General features: G+C 42.5%; 2 protein-coding genes across 2 annotated transcripts; both read left to right on the top strand.

Moving 5' to 3' along the window:
* Nucleotides 1–4360: 4360 nt before the first annotated feature.
* Nucleotides 4361–9479, top strand: fibpa (fibroblast growth factor (acidic) intracellular binding protein a). The gene is made up of 11 exons (XM_030396376.1): nt 4361–4773; nt 4904–4988; nt 5559–5757; nt 6228–6354; nt 6940–7040; nt 7289–7422; nt 7977–8085; nt 8214–8277; nt 8387–8473; nt 8586–8683; nt 9200–9479. Exons 2-11 carry the CDS (start codon nt 4904–4906, stop codon nt 9267–9269), a joined length of 1074 nt encoding a protein of 357 aa, XP_030252236.1. The 5' UTR covers nt 4361–4773; the 3' UTR covers nt 9270–9479.
* A 2296-nt stretch (nt 9480–11775) lies between these two features.
* Nucleotides 11776–23345, top strand: efemp2a (EGF containing fibulin extracellular matrix protein 2a). Its single transcript, XM_030396375.1, has 11 exons — nt 11776–11963; nt 15937–16228; nt 16842–16890; nt 17016–17201; nt 17749–17871; nt 17981–18097; nt 19836–19955; nt 20039–20158; nt 20315–20441; nt 20888–21083; nt 22430–23345. The coding sequence occupies exons 2-11, from the start codon at nt 16127–16129 to the stop codon at nt 22601–22603; spliced, it is 1314 nt and encodes a 437-aa protein (XP_030252235.1). The 5' UTR covers nt 11776–11963; nt 15937–16126; the 3' UTR covers nt 22604–23345.
* Nucleotides 23346–24420: the final 1075 nt, after the last annotated feature.

Consider the following 24420-nt stretch of genomic DNA (forward strand, 5'->3'; position numbering starts at 1 on the left):
CGCGCACACGCGCACACACCACCATAAGACAGCCTCCGCGACCTTCAAAATAAAAGCAGCGGTGTGCGAAATGTTAAAGGTGAAATATATAAGAATTTAAAAACACTGAAAATTAAAGGTGCATTATGTAAGAATCTGAGTTAAAAACACTTCGAATTGAAGTTGCAATATGTAAGAATTAAAAAAAACCCCTTAAAATTAAAGGTGCATTATGTAAGAATTTAAAATCACTGAACATGAAAGGTGCAATATCTAAGAATTTGAGTTAAGATCACCCAAAATTAAAGGACCAATATATAAGAATAACAAAAAAACGTAAAAGTAAAGCTACAATATGTAAGAATTTAAAAGCCTTAAATTAAAGATGTATTATGTAAGAATTTGAGTTAAAATCACCAAAAAATTAAAGGACCAAGTTATAAGAATAAAAAATAGCTTAAAATTAAAGGCGCAATATGTAAGAATTTCAAAACCTTAAAATTGAAGGTGCATTATGTAGGAATCTGAGTTAAAAACACTTCGAATTGAAGTTGCAATATGTAAGAATTTAAAAACCTTAAAATATAAGGTGCACTATGTAAGAGTCTGAGTTAAAAACACATCAGATTGAAGGTGCAATTTGTGAGAATTTAAAAATACCCTTAAAATTAAATGTCCAATATGGAAGAATTTAAAAACACTGAACATTAAAGGTGCAATATCTAAGAATTTGAGTTAAAATCACTTAAAATTAAAGGTGCAATATGTAAGAAATAGACAAACTTAAAATCAAAAGTGCAATATGTAAGAATTTGAGTTAATAACACTTCGAATTGAAGGTGCAACATGTGGGAACTTAAGTTGAAATCAATGAAAATTAAAGATGCAGAGTAAAAAAGTACAACCTGCCTAGAAAATGTACTGAAGTAGAAGCAAAACGCCACAAAAAAGTACCTCAAAATTGTAGACTACTTAAGTAGAGTACTTGAGTAAATCTACTTAGACACTTCATCACTGGAATAGAGCTGGAAGTATTACAACATGTGTTTTTTGGAACCAAAATAAAGACTCTTACTTTAGCTCATCTTTTACTCTACAACATTTGTTTTATTTTGAATGTTTCTTCCGGAAGTGCCACTTTTCGTGACGACTGCCGCTTTGACACGTCGGTTAGATAGTAATCAGAAATATTTGTGGTTTCCTTTGAGGTTTCCAGCTGCTCTTCGCGCATCATACTTGAGGCACGGTCTCAAATGGCAGGAGAGAATCGATCAGCCTATCGATCCAGCTCGACTGCCTCTGACCACCTCAGCTACACCAGGACAAAACAACAAGATGTGAGGATGAAGATCTGCTCCATGTGCTCTCTCAGGGAGGAACGTGTGCGCCCCCATTTGGATTCAAAAACATATTATTATTTTTTTTTCACCCTTATCATGCCATGGAAGTGAAACTGTGGGGACAGGCATTATTTAGAGAGGAAATGAAGAGGAAAGGCCTGTGTGAAGCCACTTCCTCTGGGTATTCTTGCTCACTGGAGTGAACTCATCCCCCCAAAACTAAAGATATATGACACATTTACATCCCCAACCTCAGTAAACCAGGAGGAATAGGGTCAATCAATTGGCCCTGCGTTGCCTTTGGAGTTCCCTACAGACACAGATGCGCTGTACAGTGTAGTATCATGAGTGACGCCCGGTTGTTCTCGTTTCTTTTCAAAGAACACAGACGGAAAGTGACTGCAGCCCTTTTTTTTTTTTTCCACGGGTTTATGCTGAGGCATTCAGCCACATCCTTCCGCCCTCTGTCCCACCTCCATTGTTTCACTGAGGCCATAACAATGTAGGGTGTTAACCGAGCAAGGGGGAGCTGGGGATGGAATCAGGGTGTCATGTGAGGTTAGAAATGAGAGTGTTGATGTGCAGCACAAGAGAGATCCCGACAAAAAGACATGTTGACCGAGTCGTTTTCCCTTATGTTGTGATTTTGAAGGACACATGCAGAAACACAGAAAGGGAGGGTGAGGAGAGGGATTTGGAGGGATTTATTTAGATTAATCGCCGGAGGAAAAGCGAGCAGATTGTGTACACGCAGCAGGCAAAGCACATAGGAGGGGCTGGCGCTCACACAGAGGCCTATCCCTGATCTGACACGTTTTGAAATAACTAGGCGCACAAATGAAAGGCCAGAGATCAACAATAGGTTGTTGCCCGGCTGCTAAACGCACTGCTGTAATTTGAATCTTCGCGTAAGCATCCATTGTGGTCTGATTTTTCTCAGCCCACTTTAAATGAATGGTATCATGGTGTTGAGTGTTAGGGCTTTGGTCTGTACTGTAAAGTAATACTCACAATTATGGAGTCTTCTGTTTTTTTTTTTGTTTTTTTTTTTGGTTTAGTTATCCACTCCTTTCACTGTGAAGTCTCTCCAAAGTACTCAGCCAGCAGAATATCAGACGGTGTTACTCGCCAATAGGATTAAAAAGCTGTGTGCCGACTTTACGGCTCACGTTTGGCCCACAGGAGACTGGAGGCATTACGGCAGGTCGTTACAGATTCTGGGGCCCTGGTCGGCACACTGCTAGGAATGTAAGCAAACCCTTCCTTTCAGCTTCAGGCCTGGGTTTATAAGTGTGGCGGCGCACAGTAATGAGGGCAGGGGTGATAAAAAAAGAAACCCTGAGGTAAATCTGTAGTCTACACGTGTATCAAATTCATTAATATGTGATGAAACTGGTTATCATGCTTTCCATTATCTAGAGTGCTGTACTACTAGTGCACAATCTCTTATTAAAATCCACTTAATTTGAATTGACAGAAACCCTAAACAGCAGGTCCATTAGGACTGTGTCTGTATTCAGGCCCAGGGAGACGGATAGAGGACTCAGCTTTGAGTCATCAGCTGACCTAATTTTAATAATTAAAATCTAATTACCACTAAAATAGTTGCCCAGTCATTCCAAAATAGAAACAGACTTTTGCTTCGCTACATCTTAACACAATTAGATACTATAGCAGTAATGTGATTACTCTGAGGTGTTCTTTTTATTTGACAGAGAGTGGGTTAATATGACTGCATGAGGCACTTGTAACACTCATCTTCTTGTATTGAGTTTGATATTATAGTCTTGTCCTTATTTGTGAAAATATATAGATTGTATTATTAAGAAGTGGACATATTATATCAAAGGCTGACTAGTTTATTTCAAGTTGTCTGTGAGTTATGACGGAAAATGTAAAAAATGTTGCATTTGACGTTGGTCTCCCCTTCTGCTTTATCTCAGATTGGTGTTAAAGAGGCAACATGTAAGAATTTTAGTTGAAAAACTTAAAATGAATACTAAAATTATCAGCATAGTATACATAAATGGGAGTTTTGACCTGATGTCTATATACACTACTCAACATTAGTTGGCGGATATTAAGGATATTGGTTACCTTTCAACGCTCCCCTTGTCCCTGTGCTCCCAGCCTGAACAGCTAGCTGCACAGCTAACTGAGCAAAGGGCAGCCACAGTTAGCAGCAGTTAGTGGTTACCCTGGTGATATACTGCCCCCCTTTTGTTTTGACTTTACATTTTTACAGGCAGCCAATTCTTCAGTTTGGAACTCCGCCTGCATCTTATACTCACTGATCAGATCTGTCTCTTGGGTCCGACTGGATGAATGGCCCAATAATGTTATTACGCATTATCGAAGGCCGATATAAGCCTCAGCCACATTCTCTTCCATTCATAATGGATGACGTCTGCTTTGGCTCTACTGTAACTGTGACTGTAGTCCTGGAAACAAGCCGACCAGCTTCACTGTTGTGATGGAACGTTGGAACGTTGAGTGTTACAATGTAGCAAATAAGAGGCAACAAAGAGACATTGGAATGGCAAATGAACGCTGATTAATTAGAATGTTAGGGAATTCAGGGTACAACTGATGATAAACTGTCGCTATAGAATAAATGACTATCCAGGAATGACCGTTTCAGAATAAAAGCACATAATTTAACACAAATATTGTAGGTTATTTCACAAAAAAAAACCTTTTGCATTAAACAAATAATGCAACAAAAACAAAACAAAAATCCAATAAGTAATCATATGGATCTCAAGACCACACAGATGTAGTGTGCAACACTGTGTCTTTTATTGGTACGGTTGAAAAATATACTTTATGTTACAAAATTCATCTTATCTGCACTTAAGACAATAGGACAATATAACAATAACAATATAACTGATAAGATTTTTTGTCCGAAAATAGTAGAAGACATCAACGTCTTTAAACAGTCTTAACAACTTAACAAAAGGACAGTTAACAAGGTGTATTTTATGTAAAATGTTGACATGTTCCTCCTGAGCCTTGTGTTCAGCTCAGTGTCCATCAGGGCTCATCTTGACAGCGCTTCCGGTTACGTCACAAACCGGAAGTAGCATGCCTGCTGTTGTTGACACTGCGCACCCATAGCAATACAGACAGGAGGCTGCCATTTATTACATGTTCGTGTTTTAAAGAAACGTCTGCTATTTACCGGATTATGTCCTCGTGTTTATCTGGTCTTCATTCGCCGTTTTGTTGACTGGTTGTCAGTTTAGTGTCCGCTGACGCTGCTAACTTTGCGACGTAGCTAGCAAAGGAAGCTAACCGTTAATGGGGGGAGTTAGCTAAGTAGCTATTAGGACGCCATGGAAATGACTTTTAAGTTAAGCTAATATAAGTTAACGGTATACCTCACACGGCTGCTCTTATTGAAGCTTCGTACTTGGATCTCTTTGGGACAACACAGGCAAAAAAAAAGAAGGTATAATGACACACCGGCTGTGTTTGGCACTCTTAAAATAATCCCACAGCTATTTGTTGATAGCTACTTAAGATAAACAAACATTTTACTGTCCTGACACATTTGCTTGAACTCTTGTGCCTTCCAACAGATGGCTATGGAGCTGGATGTGTTCGTGGGTAACACCACCATCATGGATGAAGAGGTTTACCAGCTGTGGTTGGATGGATACACAGGTATGGATCAAACCACAGATAGGCAACATAATCATGAGAAGGGTTGCTTTTACTAAGTTCTGGTCTGTTGGCGTTTACTTTCAAAATGCAGCCTGTGTGTTTTAATGGAGTTTGTTAAAAAAAAATAATCAGATGCAGTTGTTCCTAATCAGGGTTCAGGACCACCCAAGGGATCATAAGATAAAGTCTAAAGGGGTTGTGGGATAATAAGAAATATTGGAAATAAAGAAATATCAGTATTGCTGCCACACAAATTCTTTCTTCTTTTTTTCTTCTGAAAACTACTCATCAGAATGAAATCAAGCAACATCACTGTACAGTAGTACTATGTTAAATTGCTGTGAATGGACATAGCTTTCTTTTAAACGGTTACCAACCAAAAAAACTGGGAAGTATTAATGTGCGTAATGTGCTACAGCATTTGAAAACTGCAACATAAATCCACATCCTGCACCTTTATAGTAGCCATTGTGAAGTATGATGGTGTATCAATTTAGAGGTAGACGCACCAGTTGTTACACATCACCCACAAAACCCTGTAAAACCAAGTGAGTCTGATTCATCCAACAGTGAGTGATGCAGTGAAGGTACGAATGGAAGGAGGAGTGATGGAGGAGTGTGAGGCAAGCGCAGATGTTCTGCTGAGTGACACCATGGACCAATACAGGACTTTCCAGATGTGTGAGCGTCTGCTGTACAGTCCAGCCAAACTAGCCAACCAGCTACTGTTCCAAATCCCTCCTCATCGACAAGCCATCCTCATCGAGAGGTGTAGTAATGATGCTCTCATTGATTCTCTTGTAATTGTCAACATTTATTTAAGGATTTATGTGTATTTCTTTCAAGTTAGAAGTTAGCATAGCAGACCATAGCGAATAAGCCGAATAATTAACCGACACTCAGAGATTTGCACAAACACATAAAAAAAAAGATGTTCAATACAAACTGATTTTATTACATTTAGTCATTTAGCAGCCTTAATATGGGCGTGATTTTGTTGAGCTTGATTTATCTTACTCTAATTTTGCAGGGAGTACAGATAAAGTCAGTGGTTTAAACAGTTTTATGATGAAAAAATGTCCAAAATATTTCATATGTTGGATTAATAATCATATTAATGATTTACCAATAAAGAATCAAACTATCAGCGCAACTAAATTGCTTAGAATTTGCATTCCTATAAATGAGAATATATTCTCACAAGTGTCCTCTCATGGCTTTTTTTATTTCCTGCTGTAGATACTATGCCTTCGACGATGCGTTTGTCCGTGAAGTCCTGGGAAAGAAACTCTCCAAAGGAACCAAGAAAGACTTGGACGATATAAGTGCAAAGACAAATGTGACACTGAAGAGCTGCAGACGACAGGTGAGAACACTGTAGCTCCGTTAATGTGTAATTTACTGGCACATCCACAGACTCACAAGTGACGTTTCGAGCTACTGTTAGCTCTTCTTCTTTGCACTTAAGTGGGAGCCATAGTATGCAGACTTTGTTCGAGTTGAATACACTATTAGTCCAGCGATTTTTGGATGTGTGCATCTGCTATGCATTATAAGTGCATTTTGAATGCCACAATGAATATTAATCTGTCAGCATATTATGAGTTTGAAAATGATTACTGATAGCTATTTATCAGAGGAGCCTGCAACTGATTTAAAAGATAATGAAACCACCGAAATGTGACTTCTCCTACTCTGACATTCAGTTTTAGACTGGCAGCTTTATTGTAGTTACGTTATATTAAGTGAAAAGCTGAATTCCTGACACTTGAAAGACTTTCATTTACCGTCTTTTCGTATCTGCTATTTTTCCAGCAGTGAGATCAGTATACATGTTGTGATGAGGCAGCTGAATGTCTGCAGAGAAAGTACTTGGGCAGGTTTTTAATGAGGTCGCAGTTTTTTTTAGTGTTTTTTAGTAAAACTCCTGCATCATGTGTTTTAATTTCAGTTTGACAACTTCAAACGTGTTTTCAAAGTTGTGGAAGAGCTGAAGGGACCCCTGGTGGAGAACATTCGTCAGCATTTTCTTCTCTCTGACAAGCTTGCAAGGTAATCACCAGTGAGAGGAACAGAGCAGAAGCCCACCTGCCCCGGATTTATTTTCAAAAGTATAGGTATTGCTTCAGATCTGTTTTGTTGTTGGTTTTATGTTGAATTACGACATGACTTTGTGTTGTTGACTAAACAGCTGAAAAGATGCGTGATAAGGATATTCAAACTTAAAACAAAAAATAAAGTTCTATCTTGTTGTCTTGTTTTTTTGTTTGCTCCTATAATGCTTCCCCTGCTTGTTTCAGGGATTACGCTGCCATTGTTTTCTTTGCCAACAATCGCTTCGAGACGGGAAAAAGAAAGCTGCAGTATCTCACTTTCCAGGACTTTGCTTTCTGTGCCGGGCAGCTTATCAACAACTGGACCGTGGGGGCTGTCGGTGAGCAGATGTATTTTTTCTTGTTTCCTTTGGCTGATTCCTGCGATTTTTTTTTATTTTTATCTGAGATGTAAAGGGGCATGCACAACATTTTAAATCCGTTATGTAACAAGTATATTAATCATCTGGAACTATCTTAATCTGTTTTAGTTTGAGGCTTACAGAGCGATGAAACATTTGTGATAAATTTAAGGGAAAGATATAAAAAAAAAACGTTGAAACGGTAAGACAAAATATAAACAGGGCTTAAAATAAATGTCTTACATAAGAACAAGAGGTATGCTGTCTGTGCAGGTTATTATTAGAGCGCTGCCTCCGTCAGTGAGACCCACTGACCACCAGAGGTCCTTCAGGTTTTGCAGATCATCATAAGGGCAAAGATGAATTTTGAATTTCTGTGTTACCAAATCACCAAATTATGGCGTGACAAATGTTTATTGCTTCAAGTGAAGTTTGAGTAATCCCATAATAGTTGTAAGAAAAAGAGTAATAAGTGATGACAGTAATGAGAAAAACACATCATTTGAACTGATTTGTGACTGTTTTCTTTGTAGATAACATGGTGGAAGACATGGACGTGGATCTCGATAAGGAGTTTTTGCAAGAGCTGAAAGAACTGAAGATTTTAATCACAGACAAAGATCTGCTGGATCAACACAAAAGGTAACAGCAGCAGCACACGGAAACCTACACATTTCTGCTGATGGCTGAAAACACACCGGTTTTAATTATCATTTTATCTTCTATCTTTAATTTACATTTTCTCTTTTCATTCCCTGCACTCTGTCCAGTCTGGTCTGCACAGCTCTCAGAGGAAAGACTAAAGCTTTTAATGAGATGGAGGCGAATTTCAAGGTGAGAAACCTCACACCCTCGTGATGTGCTAAATGCAATCAGTCAGTAACTTGTAGAATGAAATGAAAAAGGAGTTTTTGAAGGAAATTCCTTTTTCTTTTCCCCACAGAATCTTTCCAGAGGCCTTGTCAACATCGCTGCCAAGTTAACCAACACAAAAGATGTCAGAGATTTCTTCATTGATCTTGTGGAGAAGGTGTGTGCTTTTACTTTTACGGATCATTCGGCCAGTTTTTCTGAGGCCAGTTCCTCTGAGACTGTGATGTAACGTCTCCTCCCCTCCCCTCCCCTCCCCTCTTCTCCCCCAGTTTATTGAGCCGTGTCGCTCGGACCGATGGACTGCAGCGGACATGAAACTCTACCTCACTCACTACACCAACTCGGCTCACATACTCGACACATTCAAGTGAGTTAATGTGCTTTTTATTCTGGGCAGCTTATCAGGCAGAGACTGGCACCAACCCTGCCTTGGTTATCGCATCCCAAAGGGGTGCCCCATGCTAAAAATACAGTTATGGGAAAACTAAACAATAAATTAATACTGATACACACTTTGGCAGTTATTGAACGCTGCTGCAGCATGAAGTTGTATGTTAAAACGTCCCTGTTCTGCCAGAGGGTGTCACCCTATCTCGCCCCTGATTTCTTAAACTGTAGTTACCTTGTTTCTCATGCAAACACTCAGGAATGTAGTTAAGGGTTTACACAGCCCTGCACCACTACATGCTTAACAAAGAGATATTCATAAAAAGAAACATAGACCCCCCCTCACCACTACTACGCCGAGTGGACAAACGATTTCCTCATTTACTCTCTTCGCCCAGATTTCACAACAACAGTTTGTCATGAGACTTCCAGCACCTCTCTGCTCCGTTCACTCACAGTTTTCTCTCTTTCTGTCTCTTTGTTTTCTGCCCCGCAGACACCAAGTTGTGTGGGACAGATACATGGGCGTCATCAAAAGCTGTATCTTCAAAATGTTTCACGACTGAAGCGTATTTCTTCCCCTGCTTATTTTTTCCCCTGTCTCTCCCCCCCCCCCCCACCCGCTGATGCCGTTATCTCAGCCCCTCCAGTTCGCACTTTCTCTGTTTTCGATTTGTCAGCGGTGATAATTTCTTCACTTTCAGCCTCCCTGCTTGAATCGAGTGTCTGTAAATCTGATTTGTAAATAAAATTAACACATTTTCATCAAAATGTCATTCTGTTTTATCTCATCGTTTCATCCGCTATGTCACATGGAACGAGATTTGGTGACCTCGTGCGTGCTGGATGGAGACTGGAGACAAAAAGAGAGGAGATACGAAACATACCATGAACGTAAACATGGCAGATTTATTATAGTATAATCTGTAAGTGTTTTAGATTCTAAACATTAGATTACATGTGTGATGAAGTGAGACCTCTGCCAGAGTGTGGGGTGTCTGTGTGTGGTCACAGGAATAAAGGACCAACCGGGGGGGGGGCCACAGTTTGTCCAGCCAGGGGGTTGTCTGTGTGACTTTTAACAACATCCCCCGTAATGACAGCTGCCATGTCTGCCACCACCCAGAAACACAGGACAGATAAACAATCTGAGGTTAAGAAAAGGTTTTTGAAGCCAAACTGTGGAGATTTACTTTGAAGAACAGGATTAAAATACAGTAATTCCTCCCATGATTTTAGAAATAGCCCGAATGCGCTCTCTGAAAATTTAAACATTAGCGTCTCTATTAAAGAGTATTCAGTCTTAAGCGTTAATGCAGGCAATGGTTTTGTAATGGGTGTTGTATCTCTTAGAGTATCTTGAAATGAAGCCTGCAATTACAGTAATGTGGCTGCTGCTCATTTAATTTTGAGGAGGCTTTTATTTTGTGGGAAGCCTGCAGAGGTGGCAAACGCACACACATTCTTTACATAAGTAGATGTACAGATACTTGCGTCAAAAAAGACCGTGGAAGGAGTAGAAGAACTGATTCAACTTGTTCACTCAGGTAAATGTAAAGTAGAAGCTTTGAAGTGTACTCAAAATATAAAGTAAAAAGTTTCCCTCTGAAGGACATTTCTACCGTGAAAAGCTAACTGAATCTCACATCATATTAATACAACTCAAAGACTGTTAAACTAAAAGGTAGAATCAGTGGGATTTGTCTGAGCTGTTCCTAAACGCAGCAGAAAAATAGTTGATTGTTGAGTCTGATTCCCACGACGCCACATTTTGGGTTGATGAAACGCCCTGAGCAGCAAAAAAATAGAGAAAATAAGAAAACCCATGCAGAAGGCTGCAGGTTCTCTGCAGATACAAGAAACTATCGCACCTTTTCTTCCTGTCTCAGCCTCCCTTTCTGTCCGTTTAGGTGTTGCTGCATCTTTTTCATCGGGTCATCTTGCGGTGTCTGCCGTGTGTGATATGCGCTGATAGGTTGTAATCAGTCTTATAATGCAAATGCATAAAAACTAAAAGCAAGAGGCCTGTTTGGGGAAAATGTAAGAAAGTACAAATATTTGTATAAAAGTAAAAAGTTGTCAGAAAAATGAATTACTCAAGTGAAGTACCGATACCTGAAAAATCTACTAAAGAACAGTAACAAAGTATTTTGTACTTCGTTCCTTCCCACCTCTGGAAGCTTGACCTTTAAGTTTTGAGTCACAGCACTGTAGGTTAAGCAACATCTTAACCAGTGTGCAACATAAAAAGACGAAGAAAAAAAAAATTTGTGCCGGAAATGATTCCACACGCAGTAATGGATTAGTCACGCATAAAGAGAGAGCAGCACAGTTGAATAGTGATAGTAGTTCATTTTCTGTGTTGTATCCCAGAAAGAGCCACCGCTTCATTCTACCGAATGAGATGACACATTTTCCGAATCCGTCTCCACACGCACACTTTCTCTTTCTTTCTCTCTCTCTCTCTCTTTCTTTCTCTGTCTTCCACTCTCTAATTTTTGTCCACATTCCATTAACTTCTCTCTCCCCGTCTATAAATAACCTGCATGTCAGATTGGACGAGAGCGAAGGCTTTAGTCGCTTTATGGAAAGAAAGAAAGAAAAAAAAAAAAAAGAAGGGAAAAGATGGGGGAGGTAAGTATAGATAGATGGGGGGTAAATGAGGGGGAAAAAGGGAGGGAGGAAAAAAAAAGGGTGGGAGAGCTTGGGGCTTTTGCAGGGGTTTAGTTTAAATGAAACCAGGTGTGTTGTGGGACCAGTAAGAGGGGGCATTTTGTAAGAAGATGGGGGGGCAAGTGTGTGAATCTGTGAGTTGTTGTTCCGCCGCCTGCGATTTGGACGGATTTGGAATTTTGGTATTTGGGCCGCAGACCAGGAATTTGCATCCTGGGGGGTCAGCGAGAGGGGGTTTGGAGAGTGGAGGGTGGCAGTGCAGGGGGCCAGAGGGGAGGGGCAGATAGGGATGAGGAGCGGGGGGGTAAGAATGGGCTGTCCCTCTCTTCTCCCTCTCTCTCTCTCTCTCTCTCTCTCTCTCTTCCTCGCCTCTTGCTCTTACCCTCCCTCCCTCCCTCCCTCCCTCTGCATGTGTTCAGCTGCTCCAGCTGTCGGTCTCCCCACTCACTCTCTCAGGGTCACACAGGCAGGAGTTGAAGGGACCACTTCTGTACGCCCAGCCCAGCCGGGACGACCGCAGCCAGCAGGAGGACACACTGGTCAGAGGGACGCCGACACACAGAGGACCCACCCGGAAAAGATTCGCCGTGAGTTTACTTTAACGTCTCATATCCACGCTAGCAGTGTCAAACAGAAACGGCTGGATGCCTTATCATGTTTACTAGAGTTTTACAAGAGAAGTAACGGAGGTGAGATGTGCCTCTTGGCCACTTTTCTGGTTCAGGCCCTACACGTCACAGTTGCAGCTCTGCTGTGCTCCGCTGTGCTCTGCTCTCTCAGCCACACTTGGCTCCATGCGAGAGCCAAGATAACGTGGCCCATAGTCTGTGTAGTTTGCTTCTTGGCTCTGCGTTTCAGACTGTAATAGGGGGGTAGACAGGAAGAGAGGCAGTGAGTCACAGGGCATGTTTTATTGTACAGTATGTTGCAAAACTCTTTCCACCTCATCCCTCTTGTACAACTTTTAAAAGTCGGTGTCACAATCTCAGCAGGGGGAAACTTACAGCAAGACAATCTGGGTGAAGGGAGAGAAACAGGTGCCAGCTACAGGATCATATACAGAGAAAACACCAGAGAAATTCTAGGTTGCTGCCTTATTCCTTTTTGACAGTGTGCTTTATCACTGTTTACACTCCTAATAGCTAACATGTGACATCTCCAGCGTCACTGTAATGACTCAGGTGGGATTACAAAACCAACAGGAAGGAGCGCAGTTCCCCCAGAGAGCAGCTCATCATCTTGTGCCACATTGTGTGCACACACTAATACATCACAGCCCTTAAAAAGCCTTCGCGCATGCAGACGGCTCAGGAGGGACTCGGCACAGTTAACAGTGTGTGAATTTCTCCCTCGCCGAGTAGTTAGGAGCGGGACTGTGTGTGAGACGGTGACCCTCTGGTTGTGGACGTTCAGGTTCAGGGCCACGACGGTAACAGAGCGCAGCTGGAGAGCGCCGGGCCACCATGTTCTCAGGCCGCTCCACGGCCACGCACGGCCGAGCAGAACTACGCAAAGCTCGCTGTGTATACACCTCAACCCACGACCATCCTGCTGCGTGTGTGTTTGTATGTGTGTGTGTGGTCCAACTGTGTGTTTTTCCTGGTCCACATGTGGTCACTTTTATGAGCAGGCTGACATCTAGTTTGATAAATTGTGCTGACTGTGTGAATTTAAAAAACGGGTCAGCCTGCTGTTCCTGAGGCCAACTAGAGCCCCAAATGGTCGTTATGTCAGGTTATAGTTATTTTATTATGACAGGTGTTGTATAAACACAACAGGTATTGTATGTCAGTAATAGTTGAGGTTTCAACCAGGGCTATAATTAATGATTTATTGGGAGTTCCTTCCATCGCTCTCTGACTGCCGACCAAACAAAACACGTTACCTCGATTAAAATGATCGATTTCTCTGCGGTGGAACATTGAACAAGGAAGCAGCTCGACAAAATATTAGAGCCCGACCGATATTATCAGTTGGCCTATCAATCAATATCTGCATTGCCATGTTTTCCGATATCAAAACTCTTCTATTTAAGAAGATTATAACGCAGAAAAAAGATGCTGAGGGTAATTTATAACTTTTTAAGGTGTATCTACTTAATACTGACTCGAAGGGGCCGAATAGTTATGCAATCACTTATTTAACATTATATATTTTCACTTGATTAACATTAGTTTTTAGAAACCTGTTTTCACTTCGGCGTCAAAGAGTTCTGTTTTGTAAATTTTATGTTTTGTATATTTTGTGTGTATTGACCATGATTCCATTGGGGAAACAATAATGGAGCTGAATACTTTTTATCGGCACTGTATCTTTGTCTTTGGGTTTGATAACCACTGAATATGTGTATATATGGGCCAGTGCATCCACATTGAATGCCCCAAGAATTGAGTATTTGTTGGACTCTACAAAATATTTAACTTAAGTCGGTTTTAGACGTTTTAATACTGAGATGTTACATATTAAAATGTCAAAGTAGTACAAAAGACACATCACCAGTTCCAACAGCCCGAAGTGACATCTTAGAAATGTCTTGTTTTTTCAGACCAGCAGTCTCAAAGTAAAATATATTTTATTTTCTATCATATGTGACAAGAAAAAGGCAGCAAACCCTCAGATTTGTGAAGCTGGAATCAACAAACATCCAGCCAGTTTGATTGAAATATGACATAAATGATGATCGTGGTGATGTGGTGTTACAGTCAGAACCCAGACAATTAGGTTACTGGACTGAGCCACGTTCTCTGACATCTTCCTACACAGTGAGGAGCGATGAGGGGTTAGCGGGAGCAGTGGCTGGAGGTTTGGCACCAGTTATCCTCTTATGTGAATCCATGGGGGGTTTCCCAGAACCTGATACTCTGGGAACCACTGCCATGGCAGGGCATCCCAGCTGGGAACTGGCTCCCACATCCTTGCCACGGGCATTCCAGAGGTCCACCGCCACTCGATCTCCAGCGGCAGTGGGACAACACCCATGCATCCCTACTGCCCACACTCAGTAGCCAGTGAGTGACTGGACCCCGGACGGATGGTCAGTTTGTTTTTGGGTGGTTTCGGTCACATTCTTGCTGGTTGTAAGTCGCCGCTGGGCCAACTCCGAGAGGTCACGTACTGCGGCCGTCTGATTGCACCGTGGTATGTGTTACCGTCTGGGCTTACAGGGTGAAGGCACGTTTTGCTGCTTTTCACCACGCAAAAGGTCACAAATGGCGCGTGATGTCATCCATCAAGTATTTGAGGGTGTCCACGTCACCTTGCGGCCTTCTGTTTGTCTCGAAAACGAAATCTACCAGCGAGCATTGCCTGGGATTGTGGCCTCAGGAGTTTACATCAGAGTGTGTGTGTGTGTGTCTGTGCACGTAGACAGGCAGTGATTATAACTTTCCTGTCATGTACTTTAACCGGAGCTCGCGGACTTTACACAACACTTGCTTCAAATTTTTTTTTTTCTTAATTCCTTGAATCGGCCGGCCTTTTCCGAGCGCTCAGTCAGCGGGAGCCGGAATAGGTGATTTGTTTATGTTTAGCTTAAACACTTATAGCCTCTCTCCAGGAACATAAACTGAAGACTGATTGTTTCTCTGCTGGGAGAAAAGCCCAGTCCATCAGAAGACTCCGCAAACATAATTCACTACGAATCTACCTCACAAATATACTACAGTTTTACAGAACATGGTGGAAAGAAGAGAGCAGCGGGGGGCGAAGTACTCAGATCCTTTACTTAAGTAGCAATGCTGCAGTATAGAAACCTCGTTACAAGTGCGCCTCTCACATTCACAAGTCTACTGGAGTGTTATCAGCAACATGTGATTAAAGTTTCCTTAATAGTTGAAGTAAAAAACTAGTTTCAGTGTTGAAATATAGAAAGTAGAAGTAAAATAGAAGTATTGCAAAATGGAAATACTCAGGAAAAGTGAAATATCTAGTAGTTGTGGTAAATGGACGACCACTTAGTTTCCGTCCACCACAGATGTCTTCTTAGGCCCTCCAGTATGTCAAACAACACAACACAGCATCTGCACGGGAGGACAGTTATCTAAGTAAGTGAAGCAGCTGAGCACGAGATCTCTTTACAAGACTCTTGTAAAATATGCAAGTAATAGCCAGGATTTATGTGTGATGCTGCGATACACAGTAAAACTGAACCTCTGGAGGCAGCACTCAGCGAGACGATCATTCCACCGGGCTGTAGTCTGCCAGTCTGCAGACACAGAGGGCTTTCTGTGAGCAGCCAATATGAAAGTATTTCTGTGATGTTGACTCTGTTATTTTCAGCACAAGGATGGAGAACGTCACGATGTTTATGTTTTCACCTGGCACGCTCGTTCATTCCATTTATTCCTGCTGCGATCAAGGGGAGACTGTTTGGTTGACAAACAGTGAACCGAGTCCAGGACTCGGACTGTTTGTGTTCTCGCTCGACTACTTAAAAATTGGCTTGAAAGTTGATTTATCCATTTCAGCTGCAGCTTACAGCGCCAGTGTGAGACTGAATTGATCCAGTTTCTGCGTTTTCTAACGTTGTCTTTCCTCTTTGTCTCTCTCTCTCTCTCTCAGAATTACAGAAACCACTTCCTGGCTGCTCTGAACATCACAACGTCGGCTGCCTCTCTCATCTACCTGTCTGATAGCCGTGTGTGTTTGTGCGTGTGTGCGTGCGTGCGTGCGTGTGTGTCCGCCCGTGTGCATGTTTGACGTGTGTGTTCCTGACCCGACCCCCCCCCAACACACAAATTAGTCTATTAGTATGCAGGGCGCTTGTGTGTCAGTCTTGTGCGTGTGCATATGTGTGTCTGTGCTCCTCCGCAGTGCTATTTCGCAGCCACCGAAAGAAAGTGACACCTACACGGTAAGGATGGACGGATCGCTCTCCCTCCTTCTCTTCTCCTCGCGTACTCCTTTCTTTGTATTTGCATCCTTCCTTCCTTCTCTCTCGCTCACTATATATATCACACGGCTCAGCTGATATTACTGGTTTTCTTGTGTGTGGAAATCTTGGCCTCGACCTTCTCTCTTCTCTCTTTTTTAATATTCCACAGCCGTTCTCCCCTTGCCAACATTTTATAGCAGTCATAGCTGGGGGTAATTTTAGTTTTAATTCCATGTTTCTTCAGGCCTTGCGTTTTTCTTTCCATGCAGCTCACAGCTGCAGTATTTTTTCCGCAATAATAATGACCCTTTTTCCAAACAGTGGCCTTAGATTCGGTGTTTTTGAAGTGACGTTTGGCTCACGAGAGCAGCTAAAAATGTCACAAATCCTTTAACAGCAGCAGACTTCTTGTCTTTTTGGCCCGGAGGAAACAAGTCTCTCTATCCTCCGCGTCTTTTTTCATGTCCTACTACTGGGGATTTATTATGTATTATGAATACATTATGCAACTCCTTGGCTCGGTGGGCCTGTTCACATCTTTCTTTCCATCATTTCCTCACACTTCCTTTTCTCTCTCTGCTGCTCTTTGCAGGAATGCACAGATGGGTATCACTGGGACGCTCAGACCGAGCACTGCAAAGGTAGAATGTCTCTTTTTACCTGCGTTTGGTTCCATCGCACCACCTTATTCTCACATGCGGTAACAGTTTTTGATCATCCGGTGGGTCTTTAGCCCCTAAAGTTCCGTCTCTGTGTTTCCCATCAGACATAAACGAGTGTGAGACTATTCCAGATGCCTGCAAAGGGCAAATGAAGTGCTACAACCACTACGGAGGGTACCTGTGCCTTCCACACACTGCGGAAGTCTTCCCAGCTCCAGAGCCCGCCATCACGCCCACCGTGACCAACCCCTGCCCCCTGGGCTACGAGTCGCAGGGAGACAGCTGTGTGGGTGGGTGTCTGGTTTGCAGGGTCCGGGGGGTTGGAGGTGGACAGGTGGCCACAGGATGAGAGATCATTAAGCATGTTTATGTGTGTGTGATTGTGTAAATTTATTGTCTGCGGCCACAGATTGCGAGGGACAGGTGGCCGTAGCAGGTGTTGAGACTGGAGGCAGCATGTTGGTGCAATCTGTGTGGGTGTGAGTGAGTATGAGTCCAGGGGGGCAGACAGACAGACAGCCAGACAGACAGCGAAGGAATTTGGAAGATTTCACACGAGAGCAGCTGCTTTGTTTTAAGAACCGGACTTGCGGCGAGAAACCTAGCCCCGCTGGAGGGGACGGGTGTTCGTCAGCCTGCATGAGACAGCAAACATGATTCAACATGATGTGATATTTTCAGCTGTCGGGTGCAAATGAGGCGAACGGAGTGGCCGTCGTCTGCCCTCCGACAGGAACACTGTATCTTCCTGTCAGGCTTGAACGATGGTGCGTTTGCTCACAATAACCACATTCTGACATGCGTGTCCCTGTTTCACTTTGCCCCCACAAAACGCAGACATCGACGAGTGTGAGCGAGACGAACACGACTGCCAGCCCAGTCAGCAGTGTATCAACTCGCTGGGGGCCTTCACCTGTCAGTGTCCGGACGGTTACCGCAAGGTTGGCACCGAGTGCATTGGTGAGATAATCCGTGTCTATCTGTCTGCGGGCTGAAATATGACAACCCAGAAAAATGTTTGGATGAAGTTGGAGGCTGACCTGAATATCCTTCGTTCTCTCTCTCTTAGACATCGATGAGTGCAGGTACAGGTACTGTCAACATCGCTGTGTCAATGTCCCCGGCTCCTTCTCCTGTCAGTGTGAACCTGGTTTCCAGCTGGCAGGAAACAACCGCTCTTGCATTGGTGAGTGACGCCTTCTGCTACTGATTTAAGACTCAAACTGTTGTAGCCAGAAGGCAAAAAGGTCTGAACGCTCGACTGATAGCTTCCAATCAGATTCAGCCTTACAGAGATCTGACTCAGGGTTTGTCAAGTGCCTGACAATAATTAACACCTTTAAAAATGATGTGGTTGGGAAATCTTAAAGAAACAGTTTACCCATAAATTCAGTTTAGCCGTTATCTGCTCACCTCCATGCTGATGGAAAGTCGAAGGGAAGTTTAGAGGCATTTCTGGAGCTTCACAGCAAAACAGCGTTGCAGCAAACGTTGGAAGTTAATGGAGAGTTGTTGAAAAAAAAAGATTAAATGGCTCCATACAGCTTGTCAGGCATATTCCAAGTTTCTGGAATACCTGAGATTCACAAATTGATTTTAAAAGATGTTATCGACACCCTTTTAAAGCCGAAATCTTCACTGGAGTTGCCAAGATAGTCTCAATCTACTTCAGTTATTTAGGAGAATGCTGTAACACTGTTTTGCTGTGAAGCTCCAGAAATGTTTTGTGGACTAAGAAACGCCACTTGACTGTCCATCAGCTTGATGGTGAATAGATAATGACTGTAATCAAACTCTCGGGTGAACATAATCTTAATTAAGTCTTTCAGTATTGGGGAGAACAACTCCATGGGTGAAAAAAGGTGTTTAAAGCTGTTTGTGGCTCTAGAGGGCGCTCAAGGGACGTACTTGAGTCAGTGTTGGTTCTGGATCAAGACTACAAGTTTGAAAATGGCAATAAAAATCTGGGGATGTGGCGTTAGAAAGATGTGACCCCTCTAGTCCTTCAATCTGCTACTTTAGACAATATTAGCACAACACAACTGAACGTCCATCAGTGGTTGAGATTCATCGTGGGTTATGTAGGTGGCAGGTTTTGACCAGGACAAGTTGGTCTATCTGCTGATACACAGCATCTACAAAGAACGCCTGATACATGATACAGCCTCTAAATGTGAAAGTTTAGACACCAAAACTAATGTGTTAGGGTGAGAGGAAGAACTCTGGGGCTGGGTTGTGTAGTGAAGTGAAGCCTGCTGGAAGAATACATGGAATAAAAAAGACAATATCTCCAGTTCATCAGTTTTGATCAAACTTTCCATCATGAAGTCTTGAAAGGATTTATCTGCTTCTTTCTTATATTCATGGTCACATAGGTAACAGTGTATCGTCGGCAACTGGACGTGTTTCAGTTTCTGGAAGACGTTTCACATCTCATCCAAGAGGCTTCTTGTGTTTAAGTTTAATTTTGGGGAAAGAACTTCTCTTATCTGTTCAGTTGTTGTTTTGATCAGTTAGCAACAATCCAACGCCTGCCATTACATATTGGTTCAATCATGCTTAATTATAACTACTGTACAGACGTACAGTGTGTGTCATTACCTCTTTACGACAGAGACTGCCTCAATTAAAACCAGTGAGAAAAAAACAGTTCTTTGGTGAATAAATGAAAACTGTTGCAACAGAAAACAGGCCGACGATCGCGTTTCCCGTCTCGGGCCCCTTCGCTAACAACAACAAGCTGATTGAGAGAATTTGTGCTCACATTGTTTACTTTAATGGGAAGCTATTCTTCTGATTTCTGCATTCATTTCATGTTTTTGGTCCAGAAACCGTCAAAGGTCTTTTTGGGTGTGTTTGCTCTTTGAAATTAGTCACACAGCATTCTGTGTTTACACGATACAATCAACCTTCTCTCCCTTCAGATGTGAATGAGTGTGATATGGGCGCCCCCTGCTCTCAGAGGTGCTACAACACGTACGGAACCTTCCTCTGTCGCTGCGATCAGGGCTACGAGCTCGGGCCTGATGGCTTTGCCTGTAATGGTAAGAGACCCCACTCCGCCTGTAAAGAAGGATTCATTCCAGCGAGGACAAAAAAAATAAAACCTGACCTTGTATACTGACAGACATCGACGAGTGCAGCTACTCCAGCTACCTGTGCCAGTACCAGTGTGTCAACGAACCAGGGAAGTTCTCCTGTGTGTGCCCAGAAGGATACCAGCGGCAAGGCACCAGACTATGCCAGGGTAAGCACGCCCGCCTCCATTTCCTCCCTAAGACCGAACACCTACCTCTCTGTGCTTTCAGAGTCACAAACGCTGCACTGAGTCAATAATCATTCTTAGACAGCGGTCTATTTCTGTCCTGTTCCTGTTCGATTCTGAGCCGTTCTTCTCCCGCAGATATAAACGAGTGTGAAACAGGTGAACATCAGTGCACCGACACGCAGACCTGTGTGAACATCCACGGGCGGTACCAGTGTGTGGACTCAAACCGCTGCCAGGACCCTTACGTACAAGTGTCTGAGAAGTGAGTGACACCTCGTGAAAGCTTGTGTGTGCTCGTACACAAACACACACTTTCACACACCTTTTCCCACTTAGTGAAATATGTGCTGGCCATCAGCTCAGAATATAATCAGCCCCTGTATTGAGTATGGCTCAAACTGCGAGATTACGCCAATTACTTTTTCCACGTTTGAGTCCAAATGTTTCTTTTGAGCACGCTCCAGTAAGAAAACTATCACAGAGTGGACAAGTGTTGGATTGGGAACAGGTGTGGGACAATATTAACATATCCCAGATGATTTAATATTAAATGTCTTTTAGAAAAACATTGAGATAAAAATGGCTACTGTTCAATAGTTGCTTGAATTCTCATCAGTCATCTCACTCCCTCTGCTGGCTGATTCGTGAACTACCTTAAATGTTTTCCTGCACAATTCAAGTGGTTTTTTCCTCCTTGTGTGTGTGCAGCCGCTGTGTGTGTCCCGTCAACAAGCCCCTCTGTCGAGATCTGCCTTTCTCCATCGTCCACCGCTACATGAGCATCACCTCGGAGCGCTCCGTCCCCTCCGACATCTTCCAGATTCAGGCCACCAGCGTCTCTCCCGGGGCGTACAACACCTTCCGCATCCGCTCCGGTGATGAAAACGGAGACTTCTACATCAGGGTGAGAGCTGTTACAGAGAGAGGAGAGTGTGATGGTTTGTTCAAGTTGTTTATGCAACTGCTGAGAAAATCTTTAATCTGAGTGAGGGGTAATATATATATTTGATTCAGTCATATCAGTGCTTCTTATCAAATTAATTCTTGCTATAATGGCTGAATAAACTAAAAGCTGATCAGCTTGAATGTCAGACGAGCTGGAGATGTATTTGTTTCGCTAAAACAACCAAATGTATGTTTTTTTATTTGTCAAAAATTCAAAATCAAACATTATATTGTATTTCAAACTTGAAATCAAAGGGCCAAGTTTGCACCATGGGCTTGTAATGTATGCAGGAAAAATGCGTTATTGTTCTTTCAAAGTTCCTTCGGTGTTCATGGCTTATTTTCCAGAAAGTAACAAACAAAGAAATAACAAATAAAATCACAGTTCCTGCACGCCTCTTTGTGCTCTGGCAAAAAAAAAAAAAACAGATCATGGTCCTCTGACCCTTCTATCATTTAAGTTGTTACCCAAAACAAAAACAAATCAAAATACTAGCTATGCAAACTAAATATGCCTGGAAGTAAACTAGCGCTCTAGCAAAAGAAAATGCTTGAATAACCAAACAAAAATAGAACTTCTCAGACGAACAAATAGTTCCTACGTGTCCGACTTTATAAAACTGTTCAACTTTGTTTTTCCAAGGCAGACTTATTTACAGTGACTACAGTCAGTCAGAGTGAGCAGTGAGTCTGTAAAACATGATACACTTTCTAAATGGAAAGCTCGCAGGAGGGTCATAAACTTTGCTTTCCATCTGCGCCTCTTCAAATGACAAACCGTCACATCCCAGTTTATATTGTTTATCTGAGAGCTTCAGAGGTGCTGATAGGTGGAGTTTGGTTTCCTTTGAGAAAAGCCAAGTTCACTATTTTCCCCTTTTTCTGTTCTTCATGGCAAACTAAGTTAAGCTAAGCTAACTGTTGATGTAGTTTTATATTTCAAGGATCTCTGTATAGGATTAGGTGGCAACTAGCAACTAACAACTTGCAGTGCGTTTGCTGATTGCTAACAAATGAACAACCTCAGGCTCGGGCCCCGTCTCCAGCCGCTGTTTGGTTTGTCCATTTTGGGCCACTGTAGAAAAACATGGCTGTTTCTGTGGAAGAGGATCCTGTTCGTCTGTAGATTAAAAAAAGTCTCATTGTAAGGTTACAAAAACACAATTCGTAGTTTCATATTACATTTCTGCCGATCCAACTTCCTGAATCTGACACACTGGACCTTTATTATATGCATATGTGAGTGGTATTGATCAGAATCTGCTGCGTGAATGTGCTCAGTGACATTTGTTTTGTCTTCTCCAGCAAATCAATAACATCAGCGCCATGCTGGTGCTGGCCCGCGCCGTGTCTGGGCCCAGAGAGTACACGTTGGACCTGGAGATGGTGTCGGTCAACCCTCTGCTCAGCTACCAGGGCAGCTACCAGACCAGCTCCGCCCTCCGACTCTCCATCTACGTGGGGCCACACACCTTCTAAAGAAGAAGAAGAAGAAAAAGACGACGAAGAAGAAGAAGAAGAAGAAGAGTGGAGGGACACAGAGAGAGATTGAGAGAGAGGAGAAACAGAGATGCAAAAAACGAAGCTGTAAAACCAAAGTGGTCAATGCAACCAGTCACTGTGATGTTACACTCTGAGCTTTTTTGTACTTCCAAAGAAAGCCTCACATTTCTGCCAGTCCACCATATTACACGTAAGATTATACATAAGATAAAGTATGCATAAACATAATTGTCTCGCAGATAACAGCCTTAAAACAATTAGTCCAGTCAAAGTTGTTCCCTTGTGTTTAAAGTGTCGGGATATCATGTTTACCGTTACGTTGTATTTAACACCGCTCTGATCTGACGGGATTTCTTTTCCTTACAACTGTTCAGGGTGATAACAAACCTGCCAGGCATTTTTTTTCTCCCCCCCGTCTCCCTTCATGTGGAGCGATCCACATCCATATTAATCTGTTTTCACCAGTTTACATTCTTATCTTTCGGTTCCGCTCTGTTTGTCACTTCATTCTCGTCGGCTCCGTTTCCTGTTGACAGACATGATTCAGTAACCACTCCAGACCAGACCTCAGCGTCCCGACTCCTCCTTCACCCTCCACCGTTCATTCCCGTGTGCAAGCTCTCCCTCACAGCCTTTTGTAGGTTTGTCTCATTGCTGATTGTGTTTTGTTTTGTTTTTGTCTAAGATTTAAACCCAAATAAAACAATATACCTTTTAGTCTCTGTGTCACAATGAAAAATAATTCCTACTTCTTACTTGTAATGTCTTTTTTACCCTGCAGCATCCGCTAGAGCCGAGATGACTGGCCAATTAAAGATCCAGTATTTAGCTAATTATCAGGTTAATTTTGGGTGTCTGCTAGAAAATGTTAGCATACTTTAATGGTAAAAGTTCTGACGATATCTAAGCCCCCAGTCAGACAGAGCGCCAGGCTTTGTAGCCAGTTTTCGTTGTGGCCAGTCTGTTTAAACACAATGTCATGTGAAGCTCTGCGGCCCAAAACAGCTTTTTCCCATAAGCTTACATTGTGAAAGAAGCATCAATAAAAGGGTTGATACATTATTTTGAGCGTCACAACCCCCGCAAAATGACTTTCACTGTCATAAATGGAGCCATTCGGTCTAGAAAAGCCGTACGATTGAATTACTTTATCCCCAATCAAGTTAGCCGGGCGCTGAGCCGGACAGCAGAAGTTAAAGGTTAAAGTTAAGAAAATATATTTTCACCTTTATGATTCATGTTCATGGACACGATTTGGACAATTTGTGTCCATGAACACGAATCCTCCACGTTACGTTTCATCACTGTTTCACAAACTGCCTTCACACTGAGTTGGTATGAGAGCATGTTTGATACTTGCTCAGTATTTACAGTATGCAGCATGGAGACCTGCTTTGCAGTCAAAACATGCACGAATCTCACTTTCTACAATATGAGTCCTTCAAGAAACACAGTCTGCTGTGGGGATCGGCTGCTTTCTCTGCTCCGATCATTATAAACTAAATCTATTTTCGACTTTTAGACTGCTGTCCACCTCAAGAGAGCTTCCTGACAACATCACTTAAGGCTCTGGGAAATCAAAATGTTCATTTTTACTATTTTCTCACACGCTACGGTCCAAATTTAACATAAAATTGGTCCAGACATATGCATACTGCCCGTTCCTTTGTCGAACACCATCCCTGTTTTCTATCTGCTCTGTAAATCATTCCCCTCCCTCCTTTTTTTCTTTTTTACTAAAGACAGAAAAGAGTGGTTTATATATGAAGTCGTGAGAACAGGGTAGTCTGCGG

This window comes from Sparus aurata, chromosome 18, assembly GCF_900880675.1.
Source record: "Sparus aurata chromosome 18, fSpaAur1.1, whole genome shotgun sequence".
NCBI classification, from domain to species: domain Eukaryota; kingdom Metazoa; phylum Chordata; class Actinopteri; order Spariformes; family Sparidae; genus Sparus; species Sparus aurata.

Bases quoted from the DNA above. Each gene is read 5' to 3' on its own strand.
- efemp2a (XM_030396375.1), top strand. From the start codon at position 16,127: ATGCAGGGCGCTTGTGTGTCAGTCTTGTGCGTGTGCATATGTGTGTCT. The intron at 19,956-20,038 runs GTAAGAGACCCC...GTATACTGACAG, and splicing joins TGATGGCTTTGCCTGTAATG to ACATCGACGAGTGCAGCTAC. The intron at 20,159-20,314 runs GTAAGCACGCCC...CTTCTCCCGCAG, and splicing joins AGGCACCAGACTATGCCAGG to ATATAAACGAGTGTGAAACA.
- fibpa (XM_030396376.1), top strand. From the start codon at position 4,904: ATGGCTATGGAGCTGGATGTGTTCGTGGGTAACACCACCATCATGGAT. The intron at 5,758-6,227 runs GTGTAGTAATGA...TTCCTGCTGTAG, and splicing joins CAAGCCATCCTCATCGAGAG to ATACTATGCCTTCGACGATG. The intron at 7,041-7,288 runs GTAATCACCAGT...TGCTTGTTTCAG, and splicing joins CTCTCTGACAAGCTTGCAAG to GGATTACGCTGCCATTGTTT.